The 24,233-nt window shown below is 42.9% G+C and overlaps 1 protein-coding gene across 4 annotated transcripts in view; it reads left to right on the forward strand.

Moving 5' to 3' along the window:
• FAM107B (family with sequence similarity 107 member B) overlaps nt 1-4,256 on the forward strand; it is a 79,486-nt gene extending 75,230 nt beyond the window's left edge. For all 4 annotated transcript variants that reach the window (XM_038387601.2, XM_038387596.2, XM_038387600.2 and 1 more), the window contains exon 4: nt 935-4,256. In XM_038387601.2, coding sequence (XP_038243529.1) covers nt 935-1,051 — 117 coding nt within the window. In that variant the 3' untranslated portion in view covers nt 1,052-4,256. The remainder of the gene's footprint in view (nt 1-934) is intronic.
• The last annotated feature ends 19,977 nt before the right edge of the window (nt 4,257-24,233 follow it).

Below are 24,233 nucleotides of genomic sequence, written 5' to 3' on the forward strand. Positions count from 1 at the left end.
ATCAATTGACAAAATAATTCATTGTGGAACAGAGCCATTCTTTATTATAATCAGATGAGTCACTTGTCACAGAGCCAGAAAAAGGAGAGTTTGTTTGAGTGGTATGTGGTCCCCATTAATCATCAGGAAGACCCTAATATATTCAAATGAACAGTTCATCTCAGGACTGTATTTACTGTTCGCTTTCCAGAGAGTTGCTTCTTCCTGCCTATTGGCTCATAGGTTTGCACTCAGGACTTCCAGAGTAATTGTTGTTCAAAGCAATTCATAAACAGAGTTTCTTTACTAGCAATATATGACCACACGTCATGGTGCACAGTAAGCAACTACATGCCATAATGTTTTTTGACGGCTGCCATGTATGGGCAGGAACGCCACGTGCTTTAAAAATGTTAGTAATTGGACACTCAAAATGTCTGCAACAGATGGGGTTGGGGGAACTGTTGTTTTACTCTTCTTCCGCTCAAGATAAGCAAAGCAATTGGAGATGTCTCCATTAGACACCTAAATCCATATTGAGATCCTACAATCATGCACGTTAATAATTCTGATCTCCTGTATTCTTTCTTTGGGCATGATTGTTCTCCTCCTGCACTGAAAGCCAGAGGAGAGGACTTTATTTATTTTTAAATTACAAGGAAATTCTCATGGATATCTCCAAAGACTTAATCCTATTGTCCCATCATGTGAGTATGGTTTGCCCCACATGGCAAAGCTATTTCCAAGCTGGGTGAATCTTCCAGGAGAGACTGATTAGAGGAGATTGTGTCTCGTCTAAATGCCACTTCACCTCTTTTTGTTAAAGTATGTTCTGGTACTTCTAAGTCTTTGAGGCTAAATTTCCTTTTGTATGAAATCATAGCTTTACTTTTGGCCTGTGACTTTTCATTCGTTAATGTATTTTATCTTTTTATAAATGTGACTCTCATTTCAGCTGGAACTTGAGAAACAGAAAGTCCAGGAGGAGCAGGAAAATGCGCCTGAATTTGTTAAAGTCAAAGGCAACTTGAGGAGGACAGCCCAAGAATCGGCAGAAGCTCCAGACTCATAGAGGAAATACCTGCTAAGACTTTCAACATTCCACTAATGGCTGCAGAGAAAGGCTTCTGCAAGTTGTCTGATCCCTTTGCTCTGGAGAGGGAAGATATACGGCATCCATGTGGTGTTTACCGAAGATGAGTTTTGAATTCCTGGAACTTGTGTGGATTAAAAGTCTGCAACATAAACAGATCAAACTCGCCAAACACAGTACTGAGACCTGCTTTCAGATCAGGATTATTGACATGTCTGAAGTGCTTAATGAGAGACTGAAATCAGGGACACTAGAGAAACCCTTTGAGTGTTGCACTGCTTGGTTTCTTCTGGTCCCAGTTTAGTGAAGACATCAAGCTTATATTCTGCTTTTTAAAAAAAAAAAAAAAAAAAAAATTCTGTGGTCATATTTTATGGAACTTTGCTGTGTAGGGAAGTACACTTTCTGTCCCTTCAGTCTGTGTAAACTCTATTTTGAAAATGTGGATTCCTGCATTTAATTTTCATGGGGGTTAAATGAGTGGTGTGTCCTTGTCATTGCTGGGCATCTGCACTGGCTGTTACCACTGGGCAAATTGGTGCACAGATATAGAAATGTTTAAAATTCCAGGGCACTGAAAAAGCTAAAAAAAATTTTAGGACCAAATTCTGTCTTTGGCAGTGCATGTAGAATTTGGCTCTTGAGAGCGCAAAAAATGGAATATTTCCTCCCCTGGGCAAAAATCAAAGGCTGGTTTCCCCTCTCTCCTCAAACGCTTCCCTTGCTCCTCCCCCGCCCCTCTGTCCCCCCTCCCCCCCAGAGCAATTACACTGTACAGGCCCATGTAGCTCCACTGGTGTACCTTTTTCCTATCAACTGTTAGTGGAAAATGATGCATCCTCTAGTTTTTATGTTCTACTTGGTTTGCTGGCATGGTCTTTCTCCTCCGAGACCTACAGATCTAAACTCAGTGTTAACAGATCAGTAGCATTAAACTCACAGGACTGACTGTGAGCATTTGAACTAGGGGCCTTGCTCAGAGCACCATGAAGACGATGGGAATGCTGAGCATAGATCAGCTACAGAATCAGGTTTAAATGAGACCAAACTAGCCCTCCAAGGCTACTGAAATGAGAAACTTTCCCTAATGTTAGGTAAGCTCTGACTTATCCCATCTTTTCTTGTCTCATAATTTGATTCCCTTATTTCATCACTGAGTCTTAGGGCGATATTCTGTCCCCTACACGTAGCCCTGTTGACTTGCCACCGAGTAAGATGGAACTTGGTCTGAGTAAGGGTGACAGAATCTGACCCTTAGTGCTTGTGACTACTACTTTTCCCCGTCAGGAAAGCCTGGAGTTGGGGAGGAGACTGCTCATGAAGGGTGAGAGGCCCCGCTCGGGTAAGTGTGCACACTACCAATGCCTTCATGAGAGGGATTTTATCCACACCAGCTCATCGTTTTGGCCCTAGGGCGCTAAACAGAAATAAATGCTCCTTTGTAATTACATCTGAGCTAGCTGCTTGAGAATATTTTCTCTTAACATCAGGGGTGGGTGGGTGTGTGTGTAAGATGCTGTTTTTCTCTCTCGCTTTTCCCAGGGTAATGGAAATTTAAATACAATTTCAGTATTGGATTTGGGACATAGCGTTCACAATTAACAGGGTTTCTTAGGCATATCCTTAAAGTTATCAAGATCAAGCTTTTTTTTTTTTTTTTTTTTTTTTTAAATGAGGACACAATTAGATTAGAAGTAAATTTTAAATTTTGGGAAACTTATTACCATTAACTTAAATTGACAGTGCAGTTCACATTTAGAAGATTAAATGTTACAAGTGGTTTACAGAGCCGTTCAGTCTGTGGTCATACAAAACGCAAAGGCAAAATGTAAGAAACCACATTTTGTAAACTCTACCATATTGTATTTTTGGAAACAGGACGTAACTGCTGCAGTTTTTTTCCCCTGTGCCTTTCTTGCTTTCTAGCAGCCAGTCATTCAAACACGCATTCTGACTGGATTTGCCTCCTGTCTTCTGTTCAGACAGCCCTATGCTCCAGTTTTCTGTGCTGCATCCCCCAGTACAAGGGCTGTTGAAAATACTCCTTTAGAAATCGTACCTTGATGCTTAGCCACTGCTGTTTATCTTTCTCACCCACTCCCTGCCTTGTGAAGTCCTTCAGATCTGCTGGATTCCACTTCCACAGCCAGCCTGAAGTCTTCAGAAATTGAAGAGACAACCTCATTTTGCTTGACCAGTACATTGCTTCAGACGAAGCTCAGCCTCTGCCATTTCACCTCAACATATGTGGCAACCCTACTACTCATACTCAAATATAAAAGAAACAGGGCCTAATTCAAAGCATGCTGAAGTCAGTGGAGAAGGCTTCCCATTGACTTCAGTGGACTTTGGCTCAGGCCTTACTGGGAATACAGGATGGACATTTTCCACTTCCCATTCGTGCTGGTGTAACCAGTTGACTTGTGGTTAAAGGTAGAGTTTCTCTTTCTGAAAGATGGAAGGCCTGAATATTTCTTGCATGTACAGCGTGAAGTAGTTATGAAAAAAAAAATCCAATTCTGCATTACTAGACTAAATATCAGTAGAATGACCATGTTTTTTTTTTAAAAAAAAATCTTAGAATTCTGCTGCACTTTGTCTAGGAACCCAAAAGTCAATTTCATGTGGATTTGGCAGGCAAAACTCTGTTTTTTTAAATCAGGTCCAACATTGGCTTAGATGATGCAGCCCTTAGATAGATGACCAGTTCATCAGACCAGAAATCCCATTAAGTTCAGAGGCTACTTGTGTGAATATCTGTTCACCAATGTGAGGAAAGGGATTTATAATCTGGCCCTTAGTTATGTGAAATTTTAAGCAATCCTCTGTGTTTTCATTGAGCTATCTTCTTGAATTAAAAGTGCTCGCTTTTACCACTTTTTGTCTGTAATAGGGCAAGACTTTTTTTTAAAAAAAAAAAACTTGCTTTTTATTAGTAAATTTAGGATTTTTTTCTAGCTCTGAAAGCTGACTTTACCCTTCTGTTAATATCTGTACTTGTTTGAGTGTACATATATAAATATATATAAATATAAAATGGGAGCCTTAATAAGTGTGTTTTCATAATTTAATAATTTTTGTATTTGCTCTTGTATAATTGTTTTTAACTAAAGGTATTACAAAAATGATGGTGGAATACTTAGAACCAAAGTTATGCTTAATAAAATCTACTACATGCTTGGAATATGCAACCATCTCTGTTCTGACCTACTGAAAACGGAGCTTTGAAGCTCTGCTGAAAGTTATCCAGGTCATTTTAAAATTATATTCTATCTGTCTTTTTGCAAGAAACAATTTCAAGGCCACACTGACTTGATTCCTGTAACTTGCCTCCATATTTGTATGCATGTAACATAGTGGGCTAATTAGTTTGGCAGAGGCAGCTAAATCTTGCTGTTTTTTGCATCTTATGTTCACTGAGAATTTTTTAAAGACACTTGAAATCTAGGCAGCATGGAGAAGTGATTTAAGAAAGAAAAGGACTGCTGAGCTAATCAGCTAGTACAAGTGAACAAAGGGGTAGAAAGTATTAGGAAAGTTTTTGATGGGATTAAATAATTCCTGGAAGCTATTGTGTATATAATTTTGCTGACCTTATTAAAGCACATGGGGCTTGCAGAAATCAATTGATTGACAACCAGGCTACATTTGGCCCATTTAAAAAAAAAGTATCGAGGAAAAAGCAATGAGCCTGGTCCTGGACTCAGTCCTGCAATTTGCTCCCGGTCCAGCAAAGCATTTAAGCGTATTGATTCCCATGGGGACTACTTGGGTTTAAAGTAAAGCACATGCTTAAATAATCTGCTGGGCTGGGGTCAGTGTGCTCAGCACTTTCAAGGATTGAGGCCTCTAAGAGCAAGATAACGATCTGTAAAAGCAGACTGGAAAAATACAGAGGGAAGAAGATAGGCCAGGGGAAAATGTGGGTGTACAATTCACTCCTCCCTGCCTAAATCCTTAAAGAGAATGAAAATGTCAACCTGGGTGTTAATGGCAGCGTAGTACAGATGGTGATAGGAGATTCAAAGGCCAATAATGGGGTGGAGGTAGGGGAGGAGAAGAGCTGTGAATTTAGACCAGATGTCAGGAAATGCTTTTTTCCTTCAGAAAATACTCAGCATGTGGAATGGATCCTGGCAATGCTGCTGAAGCAGAAACTGGAGCCGCTCCAGGAGCTGTCAGAGGTGGGGGAGGTAGGAGGGAATGGAGTGTTTTAAAAAGGGATAAGTTTCTATGGCCGGTTAGAAGCATTGCCGCTTCCCATCCCCCCAACCCCAAATGTATAGAAATGTGTTTCAAATTATCCTCTAGGTATTTCATTCCATTTTCAGAAAGAAAGAAAACAAAGAGCGTGGGATGTTTGATCTGCTTTTGTAGCAAGTCCAGCAAAAACAAAAACAAAATTGTCCTCCTTTGTATGTATGTAGATTACATCGTGTTAAATGACTTTACACTTACATGTCTGTTGTATGCTCACTACAGGGTGAAAGCCTCTTCAGCTTTGCTCCTGCTGTCGTGTGCAAACTGGTGATGGCATGACATACTGCGTGGGGAGACAGCGTGGTCGCTGCAAAGGTTGAGCAGACCATAGATTTTCATCCCCGATTAAAAATTACTTCATTAGACTTGATGCCATAAATCCAACTGATGTAATGATTTCTGACCTGGAGTGGGGAGGAAGCAGACTAGGCAGTGCAACTTTCGATGGGTCAAAACCAGTATCATCAAGGTTGGTAATGGGAGGACGTCAGATTAGGTGCGATTCCCAAGCACTCTTACTACTGAGGATCCTCAAAGGCAAGGTGTGTCCTATTAGTAGCAAGCCGATGTGCCCAGATAATGGACAAGATCTGGAAACCTGAAGATTGTTTGCTTTAAGTTCTTTTCACTTTAACAGCCTTTCATCTGAGGAGATAAAGACTTGTCACCCCCTCATGATGCAGGTAGCTTTTATTAATTCAGTTCACTGATGTGCGGGAACCGTGGCACAGAGAAGGGGAGAGAATTGTCCGAGGTCACGCAAAAGTAGGTAGGAGCAATGCTAACAAAACAGGGAACTCATGATCTCCATTACCATGGTCCAGCCACTGGACCATGGTCCCTCCCCCAAATTTTTGGCATTGCTTTAGGCCAAGTTAAAAGCCAGGGGTGTCTTACAGGAAAGGGAATGCAAAGAGTAGACAAACCACTGGTGGGGTTTGTGATGGGTTCCCCCAGGGGTGCTACCTGGAACTGGGGTACCACTGAGCCCTTTGACCCACCAGCCTGAGCTCACACAGTGCTGCTGTGACAAGCTGCAAAGCCCTCCAGCCTGCACTTTCACCAGTATTAACACACGGACACACCCAGCTACAGTTACATACAGGCTCTTTAACCAGCAGCTTCCCAGCCTAGGACCCCAGAGCAGTACCATCCTGCCCTGGTCAAATCTGGCCAGTATATGGGTTTAATACCCAGTCTGCCTCTCCTTCAAAGTGAAGAGAACAATGCACACTTGTAACCAAGCAGAAATTTTCCCCAAGCACTCCAGTCAAAGCTCACTGGTTTAGATTAAAACAAAACAAGTTTATTAACTGCAAAAGATGGATTAAGTGATTATAAATGATAGCAAACAGATCAAAGCAGATTACCTAGCAAATAAACAACAAATGCAAACTAAGCTTAATAAACTAAATAGATTAGATATGAATAGGCAGATTCTCACCCTGAGAAATGATACAAGCAGGCTACAGATTCTTAAGAGGAAAGCTGCACTTGCCTTACAGCTTGGAATCCCACACACAGGCTAGAAATCCCTTTAGCCTGGGCCCAGCACTTCGCTCAGTTCAGTCTTTGTTCCTCAGGTGTTTCCAGGAGTCTTCTTGTGTGGTGAGTGAAGAATCCCATATGATGTCACTCCGTACCCTATAGAGCTGTAGCATATGGTGGGAACCCTTTGTTTCAAAGCTTGGTTCCCAGACCAGTTTGTGGAGAAATACTGGCATCTCAAGATGGAGTCCAGCGTCATGTGGCCTGGTCACATGGCCTTGTAGTATCATAGCCGCCATCATTTACAGGCTGTCTGTAGCATTCTCAGGAAGGCTCACTTCTCCTACGGCCTACTATTTTTCCTGATGGCCCGTTAACCTGAATAGGCCCTTTCCCACCCACTATCTAGATGGAAAGCATCTTGTCTAGTGGGCATTACCCAGGTGCAACTACATTTAAAGTACAGATACATAGTCAGTATTTATAACTTTAGATACAAAAATGATACACGCATACCAATAGGATAATCCTATTCAGCAAATCATAACCTTTCCAATGACCCCTTACACAACCCATCTTGCATAAAATGCATCATAATTATTCCATAATCATATCATCATATCACTGTGAAGAGTATGGTGTGCAGTGTCACAGGGCTGGCCATGCTTTCGGAACCGTCAGGGATTGAACTCGCATACATTAGTGATGGTTAATTCTAAGAACCTGGACATAGGGAGATAGGAAACTATGCTGCCTGTGACACTTGTATGTGAGTGACAGGGAGAAGGACTCCCCAAGCCTATAGATGGGCTTCATCTGCTCCATTAAAATCAATAGCAGCAAGATCAAGCCCTTAAAAGCCTTTCAGTATGACATTGGCTCACAGACTGACTAGCTTACAAGCAGCTTTCGGAGCCAGCCTGAGGGGCAGGCTATATAGCCATCTTGGGGGCTGATGTGGTAGGAGAAGCTCCAGCCAGACTAACCCACCACCAGGTGGGACAGCATTAGAGTGGGGAGCCTCTCCACTGCACCGGCTGGTAGCAGCAGCCTGGCACCTCCAACTGTCCAGCACCAGCCTTGCTTTGGCCTTATTAGAGTTGGTTCTGGGAGCGCCAGTCGGGAGCAGTTCTAACCAGAAGCCATGTCAAGTAGATGTCACCTTGACATGTGAGTTCAGGGACAGTGGCTTTGTCATAGAGCAGGCATGCCTGGAGCACCCTTCTATGGTTGGCAGGGGCACAGCAAGTGGGCCTATCTCTGGTTCCCTCCTTCAGAGTCCTTAGAAATAGTCCAAACAGTTTGAGTACAAATATAGCCCTTGTGGGGTTCATTATAAACATCCCCTGCACATAAACCATAAGAAAACAAGTCCCAGTACCAAGCCCCACAGCCATAACCTATACAGTACATCAAATAAAGCCCTTGCAGCCCTGCCCCATCTCTCCCAGCTCCCAAGAACCAGCAGGCAGCTCCCCCTGCTGCTCTCTCAGCCTTCAGCCCCCTCTAGCCTTCTCTGGCCATGGCTTTCTGTCTTAGGAAGGATAGCTAGCTGTCTCCTCCACTGGCTTCCTAGCCATCAGCCCTTCTTAGCCTCCTGGTGTTGGCTTTGGCTCTTTCATGGATTCCTAGACCAGAAGGGACCATTGTGATCAGCTGGTCTGACCACCTGTATAGCACAGGCCATAGAACTGCCCCAGAATAATTCCTGGGACAGATCTTTCAGGAAAACATCTGCTTTTGATTTAAAAATAGTTAGTGATAAAGAATCCACCATAACCCCTTGGTAAATTGTTCCAATGGTTAACTGCTCACTGTTAAAAACGTACACCCTCTGGAAGCTCAGCAGGCTAGCACCTCCGCTGGCTTCCTGCAAATTCCCCCTCTTTCCAGGAAGGACCTCCAGATTGTTTTCTGCAGCTTGTCCAAGAGACCTCCCTGTGACTGTCAGCCCTAACTCACTGGGCCTCTCTTCCTCTCAAATTCTCCCTGGACTTTATAAACCTCCCCACCAGGCTGCCCCATCCCCTTAATTAACCAAACTGGGAGCTCCTGTTCTGGCTTCAGGGGCTGAACCTGCTTCATTGACAGAGGTCAACCACCCACTGAGAAGCTTCCTTCCTGCCATGAGTCTGCACTGGAGAGAGGTGCTCTGACTACAACCGCAGAAAAAGCGGGGACCCGGACGGAGGTGGCCTAGCACGCAGAAGCTTTGAGCAGGAGTATGTATAGTCCTTTGTTGACATGTTCATTCATGCAGCTGTTTGGGGGCTGGTTCCTTAGTGTAGGTGAGTGATTGTGAATGTGTTGCCCAGTGTCTGCATGTCGCCTCACAGTTTGTTTGGTCAGAGGGGGTAACTATCTAGGGAGGTTGTGGAATCCCTGTCATTGAAGGTTTTTAAGAAGAGGTTGGACAAACACCTGTCAGGGATAGTCTAGGTTTATTTTCTGTGACTCTAATAAAGAAAGTATTGGCAGAACTGGTGGGATTTTTAAATCCCCACTTTATCTTTTCATTTAATACAGTGTTCTGAGTGATCAACTTCTTTATTAATATTAATTTCCTTGCCTTCGAATGGTAAGCTCAAGCACTTTGACAAATACACACAGACACACACAATAATATTAAGATTTTACCTAGTGCCGTACATCAATGCACATCAAAGCATGAATATTAATTATCACAGAACTGCTCTCAGACACTGTACCAGGCATGTATTATGCACATTTCATAGATGGGAGTAGCTGAGGCAGAGCAGCTTGCCCCCAGGCCACACAATGCTTTGGTGTCAGAGCCAGGATTAGACTTGCGGCCTTGGCCCCCAGTCCTATGCTTGGATCATTAGGTATCTAGGTACCTATACAGTGATTGGCACTGTAATCTTTAGAGGAGCCTAAGGGAGTCAGGTGCCTAAGTGACTGAAATTCAACTCCTTTGAAAATCCCAGCCTAAATACCTATGGCAGAAAAGCCATCATCTGCCTTCCAACCACCATTACTTGGAGTGCAGAGGAGAAGGTCTAAGAGGTGTGTAAACTTTGCTGCTGCAGGCTTCTCTGGTACCATTCCCCTTCAGGAATTCCCTAGAACATTTTGCTGTCTTTGTTGTCCCAGCTGGTACTGCTCGCTCTATCAACAAGGAGGCAGCGTGCATGCACGATTAATTAAAAATGCACCTGACTGGAGAACAAAGGCATGACAGCTACAAGGTTTGGGTGTATAGGTGCTGCAGTTTCCTATTTGCTTACAAGACAAGTGTGTCTACTTGTCATTGAAAAGTCACTCTAGCAGAGCTGTGTTCAGAGCATAGCAGAACATCTCCGTGCTCGGCGTCTGCACATTCACCACTTGAAGGCGTACACACTTTGACGACAAACAGAACATCTGGGTTTTATTTCCCGGCTCTGCTGCTTACTATATGTAATCTTGGGCAAGTCATGTAGGCCTAGATCTACAAAGATATTTAGGCTTCTAATATCCATTGATTTAAGTAAATTAGGATCCTAAAAGCCTTTGACTATCTAGGCCTTAATCTCTCTCTGTGCTTCAGTTAAACAGGGTTAATAATGCATCCTGTGTCCCACCTTTATCTGTCTTGGTCAGGGACTGTCTTGTAGTGGGTGCAGTACTTACTGCAATGGCGCCCTAATCTAAGCTGAGGTCTCTGGATGCTACAATAATACAAATAATAATAACTTTTCCTTCTGAGTGCTATTTACTATGTAAGCAGAGTGTAATATCCCCAGCTGATGGTCCAAGAAACATAGCTCAAAGATTGAGTGTGGTGTGAAGGAACCCCCAGCATCTGACTCTACAACAAGAAGAAATGTATCTCCTGCCAGTTTTCTCTTTTTCACCTGAAGAGAGGTGAATGCTTCCTACAGCAATTGGAGTTCTGAGCCCTTTTCATGGTGCTGGAATATCAAGGAGCATCCAACAAACCCAAGTCCCTTATGCGGTACAACTGTGATAGCTTAGATCACCTTATGTAAAGATAAAGATGTTCCAGGTGAATCACAAACCGTAAGTGGGGGTATGTTAGCAAATTGCCTGCTCTTGCCCATTTGGAAAAAGGAGGAAGGGCCGGGCAGGGGTGGGTTTGGTACGGTGTGTAATGGTGGCGTCTGTCACAGGGGTCTTGTGTTGAACAGGACCGCCCCCTTGGCTCAGTGCAGGGTTGGTACACCCAGTCACACAGCTGCTGGAACTCCCTGTTGGATCAGGCAATTTCAATTAGGGGGACTCAGGGCTCCTGATGGGGCCCAGTAAACACTCTGTCCATGCCTCCTAGCTGGGGCAAACAATCATATCTTGGCTTTGAGCTTCTGGGCAGGATAAAACAAATAGTCTTCAGACCCTGGGCAGGCAAAGCAAATGCCCAGTCTCTAGTCTCTTAAGCCTAGGGGCCCTATAAAGGTAGCCAGCCAGTCAGGCAGCGGCACAGACAGCTGTAGCGGCACAGGAGCTAGCAAACAGAGCTCTAAACAGGGGAGTTTGAGTGGGAATTTATATTGTGGTGCTTGTTTGGGGTTTGCTTTTGCTGGGGGGGGTGTGGTCTTTTTGGTGTGGCTTGTGTTTCCCAGATTAACAGGATTTAGGTGGGAAGGAGATGACAGATACAGAGGCAGCTGTGGGAGTGACTCCTGTAGTGAAAGACACATTGAGGATGACAGGATGTGGAAGCTGTGGTATGTACATGATCCTGGAGGGGGGAACCGGTAAGAGTTTTGTCTGCATGAAATGCCGTCTGATAGAGCTGATGGAGGAAAAGATCCGAGGTTTGGAGATGCAGGTGGAAAGTCTCGTTGAGTTTGAGCAGATGATGGAGCAAAGATATGAGGTATCTGAAGGGAAAAGCTCAGACTCACGGATGGAAGCAGGGCTGGGGAATTTTGAGGAGAGACTGGATGAGGAAAGTGGTCAGTGGAAACATGTGACTAAAAGAACCAGGCAGAGAAAAAGACGGGCTAGTGAAGGAGAAATAGAGCTTAGGAACAGGTTTGCAGAGTTGGAAAATGAAGAAGGGGCTCAGCAGGTACTTGTTGAAGGTGGAAGGGTAAGGAAGAAGAGAAGAGAGGCTAGTCCTATAGAAAAAGGGGAAGAGTCAAGGGAGACTACACCAAATATGAGCCCCAGGAGGATACAGGATGGGTTGAAGAGGATTGTAAGGGAAAATAGGAATGGAAAGAACTTGCAGCCAGAGGGAACAGGGGAGAGACTGGAGAATAGCACTGTCACCAGGAAAAGGCAGGTCTATGTGATCGGGGACTCTTTATTGAGAAGAATAGACAGGCCTGTAACTAGAGCTGATCCTGAGAATAGAAGGGTGTGCTGTCTTCCGGGTGCTAAGATACGTGATGTAGACCTGAGGTTGAAAAGGATCCTAAAGGGAGCGGGAAAGAATCCCCTAATTATCCTTCATGTGGGAACAAATGATACGGCCAGATTCTCGCTGGAAAGTATCAAGGGAGACTATGCTAGGCTGGGGAAGACACTTAAGGAAATTGAGGCTCAGGTGATCTTGAGCGGGATCCTTCCTGTTCCTAGAGAAGGGCAACAAAGGTCTGATAAGATTATGACTGTCAACAGATGGCTTAGGCAGTGGTGCTATAAGGAGGGCTTTGGGATGTATGGCCACTGGGAGGCATTCACGGACAGAGGTCAGTTCTCTCGGGATGGACTTCATCTGAGCAGGGAAGGAAATAGACTTCTAGGATCGAGGCTGGCACAACTGATAAAGAGAGCTTTAAACTAGGAATTGGGGGGAGATGGATGGGAGATGTCCAGAAAATCTCCACGCCAGATTTTAGCATTGAGAGGGAAGAAGATGAAGTAAGAAAGGATACAGCCATGGGTAGGAGAATGTGTATATATATATATATATATAAGGTGTGGATACTAGTCTAATAGGTTATACTGGCTGTAGAATGACTGTGCCTAATAGGGTACAAAATGTGAGCGAGTCCAAACAGCAAAAATTAAGATGTTTGTACACCAATGCGAGGAGTCTAGGTAACAAAATGGAGGAACTAGAGCTACTGGTGCAGGAAGTGAAACCAGATATTATAGGGATAACAGAAACATGGTGGAATAGTAGTCATGACTGGACTACAGGTATTGAAGGGTATGTGCTGTTTAGGAAAGACAGAAACAAAGGTAAAGGGGGTGGAGTAGCATTGTATATCAATGATGAGGTAGAATGTAAAGAAATAAGAAGCGATGCAATGGATAAGACAGAGTCCGTCTGGGCAAAAATTACATTGGGGAAGAAAACTAGTAAAGCCTCTCCTACGATAGTGCTTGGGGTGTGCTATAGACCTCCGGGATCTAATTTGGATATGGATAGAGCCCTTTTTAATGTCTTTAGTAAAGTAAATACTAATGGAAACTGCGTGATCATGGGAGACTTTAACTTCCCAGATATAGACTGGAGGACCAGTGCTAGTAATAATAATAGGGCTCAGATTTTCCTAGATGCGATAGCTGATAGATTCCTTCATCAAGTAGTTGCTGAACCGACTAGAGGGGATGCCATTTTAGATTTAATTTTGGTGAGTAGCGAGGACCTCATAGAAGAAATGGTTGTAGGGGACAATCTTGGCTCAAGTGATCATGAGCTAATTCAGTTCAAACTAAGTGGAAGGATTAACAAAAATAAATCTGCAACTAGGGTTTTTGATTTCAAAAGGGCTGACTTTCAAAAATTAAGGAAATTAGTTAGGGAAGTGGATTGGACTGAAGAACTTATGGATCTAAAGGTAGAGGAGGCCTGGGATTACTTTAAATCAAAACTGCAGAAGCTATCGGAAGCCTGTATCCCAAGAAAGGGGAAAAAATTCATAGGAAGGAGTTGTAGACCAAGCTGGATGAGCAAGCATCTTAGAGAGGTGATTATGAAGAAGCAGAAAGCATACAGGGAGTGGAAGATGGGAGGGATCAGCAAGGAAAGCTACCTAATTGAGGTCAGAAGATGTAGGGATAAAGTGAGAGAGGCTAAAAGTCGAGTAGAGTTGGACCTTGCAAAGGGAATTAAAACCAATAGTAAAAGGTTCTATAGCCATATAAATAAGAAGAAAACTAAGAGGGAAGAAGTGGGGCCGCTTAACACTGAGGATGGAGCGGAGGTTAAAGATAATCTAGGCATGGCCCAATATCTAAACAAATACTTTGCCTCAGTCTTTAATAAGGCTAAAGAGGATCTTGGGGATAATGGTAGCATGACAAATGGGAAGGAGGATATAGAGGTTGATATTACCATATCAGAGGTAGAAGCGAAACTGAAACAGCTTAATGGGACTAAATTGGGGGGCCCAGATAATCTTCATCCAAGAATATTAAAGGAATTGGCACCTGAAATTGCAAGCCCATTAGCAAGAATTTTTAATGCATCTGTAAACTCAGGAATAGTACCGAATGATTGGAGAATTGCTAATATAGTTCCTATTTTTAAGAAAGGAAAAAAAAGTGATCCGGGTAACTACAGGCCAGTTAGTTTGACATCTGTAGTATGCATGGTCCTGGAAAAAATTTTGAAGGAGAAATTAGTTAAGGACATTGAAGTCAATGGTAAATGAGACAAAATACAACATGGTTTTACAAAAGGTAGATCGTGCCAAACCAACCTAATCTCCTTTTTTGAAAAAGTAACAGATTTTTTAGATAAAGGAAATGCAGTGGATCTAATTTACCTAGATTTCAGTAAGGCATTTGATACCGTGCCACATGGGGAATTATTAGTTAAATTGGAGAAGATGGGGATCAATATGAACATCAAAAGGTGGATAAGGAATTGGTTAAAGGGGAGACTGCAACGGGTCCTACTGAAAGGCGAACTGTCAGGTTGGAGGGAGGTTACCAGTGGAGTTCCTCAGGGATCGGTTTTGGGACCAATCTTATTTAATCTTTTTATTACTGACCTTGGCACAAGAAGTGGGAGTGTGCTAATAAAGTTTGCAGATGATACAAAGCTGGGAGGTATTGCCAATTCGGAGAAGGATCGGGATATTATACAGGAGGATCTGGATGACCTTGTAAACTGGAGTAATAGTAATAAGATGAAATTTAATAGTGAGAAGTGTAAGGTTATGCATTTAGGGATTAATAACAAGAATTTTAGTTATAAGTTGGGGACGCATCAATTAGAAGTAACGGAAGAGGAGAAGGACCTTGGAGTATTGGTTGATCATAGGATGACTATGAGCTGCCAATATGATATGGCTGTGAAAAAAGCTAATGCGGTTTTGGGATGCATCAGGAGAGGCATTTCCAGTAGGGATAAGGAGGATTTAGTACCGTTATACAAGGCACTGGTGAGACCTCACCTAGAATACTGTGTGCAGTTCTGATCTCCCATGTTTAAAAAGGATGAATTCAAACTGGAGCAGGTACAGAGAAGGGCTACTGGGATGATCCGAGGAATGGAAAACTTGTCTTATGAAAGGAGACTTAAGGAGCTTGGCTTGTTTAGCCTAACTAAAAGAAGGTTGAGGGGAGATATGATTGCTCTCTCTAAATATATCAGAGGGATAAATATAGGAGAGGGAGAGGAATTATTTAAGCTCAGCACCAATGTGGACACAAGAACAAATGGGTATAAACTGGCCACCAGGAAGTTTAGACTTGAAATCAGACGAAGGTTTTTAACCATCAGAGGAGTGAAGTTTTGGAATAACCTTCCAAGGGAAGCAGTGGGGGCAAAAGATCTATCTGGTTTTAAGATTCTACTCGATAAGTTTATGGAGGAGATGGTATGATGGGATAATGGGATTTTGGTAAGTAATTGATCTTTAAATATTCAGGGTAAATAGGCCAAATCCCCTGAGATGGGATATTAGATGCATGGGATCTGATTTACTATAGAAAATTCTTTCCTGGGTATCTGGCTGGTGAATCTTGCCCATGTGCTCAGGGTTTAGCTGATTGCCATATTTGGGGTCGGGAAGGAATTTTCCTCCAGGGCAGATTGGAGAGGCCCTGGAGGTTTTTTGCCTTCCTCTGTAGCATGGGGCATGGTTGACTGGAGGGAGGCTTCTCTGCTCCTTGAAGTTTTGAACCATGATTTAAGGACTTCAATAGCTCAGACATGGATGAGGTTTTTCATAGGAGTGGGTGGGTGACGTTCTGTGGCCTGCGCTGTGCAGGAGGTCGGACTAGATGATCAGAATGGTCCCTTCTGACCTTAGTATCTATGAATCTATAAGCCTCCTGGCTGGGACACACAATAGCAGTTGTGGGGACTCTGGCCCACTGGACAGGGCAGAGCAAACAGTCTGTAGCTGGAGTCCTCAGTAGCCACCCTTAGTGGCAAGTGTGTGTGGGGGGTGTGGGTAGGGGAACCCGGGCCCAACCCTACTCCACCAAGTTCTGACCCAGGGCCCTTTGAAGCCAGGAAATTCCCCTTTAAGGGTTCAAGCATTGGTTTCTAATACATTCCCTTGGTCACTTCCTACTGCAAAGTTCATCTCGGCAGCGGCTCGGCATCCCAGTCAGTCTCCACAGCCAGCTGGTCATCTGCAGCATAGTCCGGTCCACGGTTCGCATCGCTCGGAGAGTTGCAGGCACCTCTCTGCAGAAGCCTGCAACATACGTCCTTCCACCTCCTCAGCCAGCCCAGACTGAGCTGATCTGCCTCCTTTTATCTCTCCCTTCCACCTGGAGCATGCACAGCAGGGACAAGGTAACGTGGTCTCCTGGGCTCAAAGTGATTGGTCCGGCCCTGTTGGCCCCATGCAGAGTTGGTACACCCCGTCACAGAGTCCACAGAGAGATGTCCTTTGGCAAATGCTGTCGGGACAAAACGATCATTTACTGATGGAAAGTTGAACAGGAATTGGCTTTCTCATTAGTAATAGAGGAGGCAAGAGACTTTCTTTAAACTGCAAGACCCTGAAGTCCTTATTCAGCCTTTCATTGGGGAAAATTTTAATTAAAGTCCATCTCTGTTTTTCTTGTTCAGTTACTTCAGGATTTGGTCTGTGATCAACAGGATTTCATTGTTAAAATCCGTTTATAGATTAGTTTCCCTACATCTGCAGCAGTGGGATTTAGGGTCAAATTTTCAGGACCACCTCAGGCCTGGTCTACATTAAAAAAGATAGGTCAACCCAGTAACGTCATTCGGTGACATGAAACATCCACATCCCTGAATGGCTTAGCTAAATTAACCTAATTCCCAGTGTGGACAGTGCTAGGTCAACAGGAGAATTCTTCCTTGTACATTGCTGATTTCTCAGGACCAGTTTGTAATGAAGAACACTTACTAGATATGAGCCCTATGGCTCGATTGTAAAATGAGTATTTTGGACTGCAAACTGCATTGCTATTCATCATAAAAAGAAACCCCATCTCACTACTTATAGGGAGAGAGGAAAAAGAAAGAAAGAGACTTATACACAGGGAAAAATGTCAATTATAACTGCAAAGAACCCTACTAGGGATAGAATGGACAGACAAAGCACCGTACTCAGGAAATCCGAATTTTTTTCCATGCCCTGCTGCAGATATTCTATGTGATCATGCACAAGTCACTCAATCTCTAAGAGCTAGATGAGTTCAGACTGGAAATAAGGTGTACATTTTTGACACGGAGGGTAATTAACCATTGGAACAAATTACCAAGATCATGGTGAATTCTTCATCACTGGCAATTATTAAAGCAAGATTGGATGTTTTTCTAAAAGCTTTGCCCTAGGAATTATTTTGGCGAAGTTCTATGGCCTGTGTTATATACAGGAGATCAGACTAGATGATCCCTTTGAGCAGGGGATTGGACTAGATGACCTCCTGAGGTCCCTTCCAACCCTGATATTCTATGATTCTCTTATCCCAATTTCTGGCCTTAGACTGTACGAATCTATGTGCAAGTCACTCCGTCTCTCTGTGCTGTTGATCCCAAGCTGTACAAAAGGAGCAATAATACTTCCTGGCCTGACAGGGGTGGCATGAGAGTAAATGCATTAAAGACTGTGAGGTGGCCAGAGACTATGGGCACTAAAATACACAAAGAAAACTGATCATATGACAAATTCACACCTATTATGTTTCCCTGTTTAAGCTATAAAAGGTGTATTTTTCTCCTTTTTATTATCGACATAATAGACTTGTTATAGAATCCAGAATAAATGTTTTTGATTAGTAGTATTTGAAATTAAAAAAAAAATCACACTAATACCTTCCACTGAGGCTTTGAGTGTTTATGGAGGCTTCCAGGTGGCCTTACCCTCCAATATGCTTGTGGCTGGGTTTTCATCTTTAAAAATGATGATTCGTTTCAACTTGTACATAATGCTGCCATCTAGTGGTTGAAAGCGATACCAAAACAGGCATTTTTCAGCACGGGTACTTATTTTATTAATACAAGGACAGGAGCAGAATTTTGGAACAAGGATTTTCATGGGCAGTATGTTTTTCCTTAGTATAGAATTTAGGGGCCAATCCTGAAAAGAGCTGGCTGCTCAGCTCCTATTACATTTAATTGGAATTGAAGGTACTCAGCACCTGTTTGGAAGTGCAGGATTGGGCCCTGGGTACAGTTCTTGATTATTTAATGTTTACATCCAAAGACCACAACAAGGGTGGGTCCCATTGTGCAAGGCACTATGCAACCATATGGAGGCAAGACTAGGATTCAGGAGTTCTTGGCTCTGAGCCTTGCACAATTTACTAGACAAAGCTGCTCCTCTCACAATTTCACGGAGCAGTAAATAAAGTGGGGAGAAAATGTTGAAAAATGAGACTTTTGGAGATTTGTTGCTGCTGTGTAATGTGACTTTTCGGTGCTTGGGGATGTTTCAGTGATGAGCATTATAGCAAAACCTGTGATAGGACCCCTGCATCCGCTGCTATTCTAACCCAGAGCTTTCCAGGACCAGAAGGTCAATCTCCCCTCCCAGCTCGACTGACCAGGGAAACTACCACTTCTGCTATAGATCCATATCCATTTGTCAACATTTGATGAATGTTAGGAAAATCACACCTAAGCATCAGAGATCAGCCACTTCCTTATAGACTGTGGATGTGCTTTCCCCTTTGACCCTTTGCAGATTGTTTTCCCTTTACACCCCTTTACACCTAGGCTGTCTTTGTCTTCCTCTGCTAGAGTTAAAATAGTCAAATTGAGCCTGTCAAGTAGTTTAAACCACAAAATGTAGGGGACATTGTTTTTTATTAATTACAAAAAATCTAATAAGAGAATCATGGAATATCAGGGTTGGAAGGGACCTCAGGAGGTCATCTAGTCCAACCCACTGCTCAAAGCAGGCCCAATCCCCAACTAAATCATCCCAGCCAGGGCTTTGTCAAGCCGGGCCTTAAAAACCTCTAAGGAAGGAGCTTCCACTGCTTCCCTAGGTAACCCATTCCAGTGAACAGGAATATTTTCATGTAATAAAAATGAGGGAAAATCTACGTAGAAAACATTTTCTACCTACAGCGTTGGGAACCCAAACTCAACAGCATGGTGCTAAGGCACTGACTGGTCTAGTTTTAGTGTCCAAGCTAAGTGAAATTCAGGGAATTTAATAGCATAAAGAGCGGAAAAAGAGATTTAAACCTTGCACTGCAAGTATGGGTTGAGATTTTTAAAAGCCAAATGGGAGATTTAGCCATGCAGCTCTGTATTAACATTAAAAAGAAAAGGAGTACTTGTGGCACCTTAGAGACTAACAAATTTATTTGAGCATAAGCTTTTGTGAGCTACAGCTCACTTCATCGGATGCATTCGATGAAGTAAGCTGTAGCTCACGAAAGCTTATGCTCAAATAAATGTGCTAGTCTCTAAGGTGCCACAAGTACTCCTTTTCTTTTTGCGAATACAGACTAATACGGCTGCTACTCTGAAACCTGTATTAACATTTTTCAGTGTGCACTACCACCATGGATATTCCAGTGTTTATACAGCGTGTTATACAATGGACCCCCCCAATACTGATTGGGGCATGTACTCACTGCTTTAAACAAATAATAAGGGATAATAAGAATTGCACTGTCATTGAAATGAATGACTCAGGATTCTTGCTTCCCAAGTTATGAAGATGCAAGCTGCCCCGAATCCTGTCAGATTGGGAGGGAAGGCTTGGAATTGCTGCTTTAGCACTGGCTGTGTGGAGGTAATCCTATTTCACCTCTTTAAAAAAAACAAAAAAAAAACCCCTCCCTCTGGACTTTCAACTGAATACAGTAGTCTATACTTCCTGTCCTAAGCTGCTGTGTGCTGCTGCTGTCCCAGAACAAGTGCTCCCTGAATTGTAAGCTTATGCTCTAATAAATTTGTTAGTCTCTAAGGTGCGACGGGTACTCCTTTTCTTTTTTTCTGAATTGTATGTAATTAGGTGGGGGAAGAAGTGATGACTGCAAACACTATTGTAGTTGGTTTGTGGAACATTTTGAGATGACAGACACTGGGCCAGATTTTCAAAACGTGCTGCATTCTTTCAAAAGTCTGTCCCTCTTTAGAGTGTATTTTTGGTACACACACACACACACACACACACACACACACACACACACACAGTCTCACTGATTGCGGTTTGTGTAACGTTCGAAACTGCTGTATCAATGCTGATTTTCAGCCAGTCATAGGTGGATATTTTTATAAGTAATTAGAAACAAGATCTTTGTCATTCCAATGAAAGCTAATTTATTGAACTGACTAAAATTTCATATTTTTGACCAGCATACCGACATTGTTTATTTAAATTAAGACAATATTTCATTAGTGACGAAAGACTGTAAATTTAAAGTTAGAGTAGGTATTCCAATACTGATTCTGAATATTCTAGGGGATTTTGTTGATGTATGTCAGATGTATTTTATTTAAGTTTCATGTTTTGTTGTTGTGATAGCCTGCCCCTTTAAATGGTTGGGCATTCTGTATGCAGTGCAGAGCCTCACTTCCATTGGTTCCAGTTTGTTGCTGGAACAATAAAGTCACCACAGTAGACAGACGCACAGGGGGCTGATTTAAACACAACTGTGTCCAAATATAACAGCTATGCTCTCAGTTAGGCACATTGCTTCAGTGTATTTCAGTTCCATTGCTTAAAACAAAGCCCTGCACAGTCAGTACTAGAATCTATCTAACCTAGCTATCTGATCTATCTGGTGTTTTGCAGTATCACTGGGAGGCCCTAGTTGGGGATTAAGGCTGCCCCAAAGAGTTTACAATCTACGTATAAGGCAAAATACAGCAGGTGTGGGGGTTTGGGCTGGGGAAAAGATGCACAAGTGAATAGTGAGACAATTATGATAAGTTTTATGTGCTGTGACCACTGCTAACAAACTGTCTAACTATTGTTTTGTAGGCATCTATCTAGTACCTAGGTGATGGACAAATCTTTAAATACAGGCCACCAAACAGCCATCAGGCTGTAAAAGCTTTCATAACCTGAAGGAGAACATTTCAATAATGCTGAGGTGGGAATAATGAAGCCCCTACAGGCAATTTGTTCGCCCCAGCGGTCCTGCTGCAGAAAAAATCCTGTTCAGTCAGGATTCTATGTGAACTACAGAAGATTGAATGTGATCACAGAAGACGATTCTTAGATGATATATCAGACTTTCCGGTTCAGACAAAATAAATTAGGATCTTAATCTTGCAGCAACAGCTATTGTTTTTCAATTAACAAATATTCTAAACCCACAGGTTTAAAACAAACAAACAAACAAAAAAATTCCCCTAAGATTGTTTTAGCAACCGCAGCCTCTGGGCCTTTTGTTCTCATACCAGCAACCTTCCAAAAGTTGCTAAACTCTTTGCCAACAAGCCACAACTTCAAATACTGGTGTTTCATGGACCATGTGCAGGGTGGGAACATGGAGGCCGCTTGTGTTATTAAAACTAAACTGGCTTTTTAGTAAAAGAGGTGCTGCAACAACAGCTAACATTCTAGGCATGTGCACACAGACTGACTTCCTAGCGCTACCTCCAAACTCTTCCTACCTGCAACCTCTGCTCCTCCCTCCAAGTTCCATGCAGGTTACTGCACTGGTGATATTTGGTGGTAGTTAAAATAATCCACTTTGAGCTCTATCTTGCTGACCATAAAGAGATTGTCCTGTTATATTTAGGGTGGAGTGGTCGTATTCTCATGCAACACTAGTATTAAAGACAGAATGGAGATAGTCAGATTTCTTTCAGCAGATTGAGTGAAATAAACCAGTTCAGCCATAAAGCCAGATCCTCCACTGGGGTAAATGAATCAGTGTAGTACCATCTAAGTCAGTGGAGCAAGGCTTATTTGCACCAGCAGAGAATCTGGCCCACAATGTCTTCCCTTAACTCAGCTTGGCTACTGACCATGCATTAGGTTTATTCTTCCTACAACTGTGGCACCTAGAACCCAGCTCTCACAAGCAAAGCTGGGTAAAACAGGGTTAGCCCTAAAATGGCAGCCCTCCATAGAACATCAGCTTAAGGCTAATGAGGCAAATTCAATCATGGTGGCTGTGGCTCATTCCCAACAGTTGACAAGAAGGTGGGAGTATCAACAGAGGGAAAATTACTTTTTGTAGTGAGCCATCCACTTCCAGTCTTTATTCAAGCCTAATTTGATGGTGTCCAGTTTGCAAATTAATTCCAGTTCTGCAGTTTCTCATTGACGTCTGTTTTGAAGTTTTTTTATTGAAGAATTGCCACGTTTAAGTCTGTTATTGAGTTGTCCAGAGTTCGCCTACTGGTTCACCTACTGGTTTTTGAATGTTACAATTCTTGATGTCAGATTTGTGTCCATTTATTCTTTTGCGTAGAGACTGTCCGGTTTGGCCAAAGTAATTTTTCCTCTGTTGATATTCACTCCTTCTTGTCAGCTGTTAAGAATAGGCCACTTCCACCTTAATTGAATTGGCCTTGTTAGCACTGACCACCCACTTGGTAAGGCAATTCCCATCTTTTCATGTGCTGTAATATATATACACTACTTACTGTATTTTTCGCTCCATGCATCTGATGAAGTGGGTTTTAGCCCACGAAAGCTTATGCCCAGATAAATGTGTTAGTCTGTAAGGTGCCACAAGGACTCCTCGTTGTTTTTGCTGATACAGACTAACATGGCTACCACTCTGAAACTTGGATATTTCTGTTATTTGTTATAGAGATGCCTCATCCACTTTCTCTTCCTGATTTAGTGATCCAAAGTAGACCCTGTCATGATGTTACCTCTATTTTTTACCCATCTTATCTTTGTCCAGAGACTCTCAACTGGTCTGCTTCCCACCTTGTTCTGGACCTCAGAACAAAAATATATATTATGGATGTAAAATTCATACACCGCCTCCCTTTTTACCCTGTCTGTCCTTTCTCAACAAGCTATCCCACCTGTATTGATATTCCAGTCATGCAACTTAACTCACCAAGTCTCTATGATTCCAATTAATGGCATGCTGCCCCCCTCACCCTTCCAAACTGTATTGCAATTATATATTTTGCAATTTTTAGAGCTTAATTTTCGATCTGGACTTCTGCTCATAAAGCACAAATTTTTGCCTGGAATGAATTGCATTCACAGTTTAGTGCCCAAAAGAAATATTTGCATGTACAGCTTGTAGGAGATAAAATTTATTGTGAGTGCAAAAATGTGCCTACAAAAATGGTAGCCTAGCTGAACCCCCACCCCATATTTCCCCCTAGTTTTATTTACTGCTCTGATGTGCAATCATGGGGTGGAGGGAGAGAGAGAGAGAGAGAGACAGCCTGGCCTTGTGGACTGAATGAGTTTCTAGGAACCCAAAACTCCTGCGTTTTAATTGTGGCTCTAATTCTAACATATTGGCCTAGGCATTTAAGTTTAGTACTATACTTACTATTGGCTTAAAGTCAGATCTGCCTGCAATGAAAAGCCTGAAATTTTCCTGTTCTTCACCTTTTGCAACAGAAAATTGGTTCAAAGGGATTAGTGCGGCTAAATCCAGTAAAGACAATAACCCTCACTGCAAAAGAACTTGAACAATGTTGAGGTCAAGAATGATCATCTTTGTTGTCTGCAGAAACAGAGCCCATCACTCTATTTCTCCTCCTATTGTCAATGTCCCCCCAAAAGAGTAAGTGTCACTGGGTGATTATTGCCCTTTAAGAGGGAGCAGGGACAGCACCTGTGCCTCATTAATTCAGTCCAATTTGAGATTAAAAGGGGGCACCTGAGTCCTGGAGAGGGCAGAGATGCAGTGAGCGAGGGTTGCTTTAGAGCAGTGGTTCCTGGGAGAAGGCTGAAGAGGAAGTTGCCGGCTGTCTGTAAGCCAGAGAGCTGGAGCCAAGGGTTAGAGAGGGCTGAAGGCAGGGAAGTAGAGGAGGGGCTTACCTGCTGATATCTCCACACTGGAGGACTGGGCCCAGGGGAACAGTGAGGAGCCAGGGGGAGTGGAGGATACTGCCATGGTAACGATGATCTCCCAGCAGAGAGGGAAGAGTGGGGCTGAACTC

The sequence above is a fragment of the Dermochelys coriacea genome, chromosome 1 (assembly GCF_009764565.3).
Source record: "Dermochelys coriacea isolate rDerCor1 chromosome 1, rDerCor1.pri.v4, whole genome shotgun sequence".
NCBI lineage: Eukaryota > Metazoa > Chordata > Testudines > Dermochelyidae > Dermochelys > Dermochelys coriacea.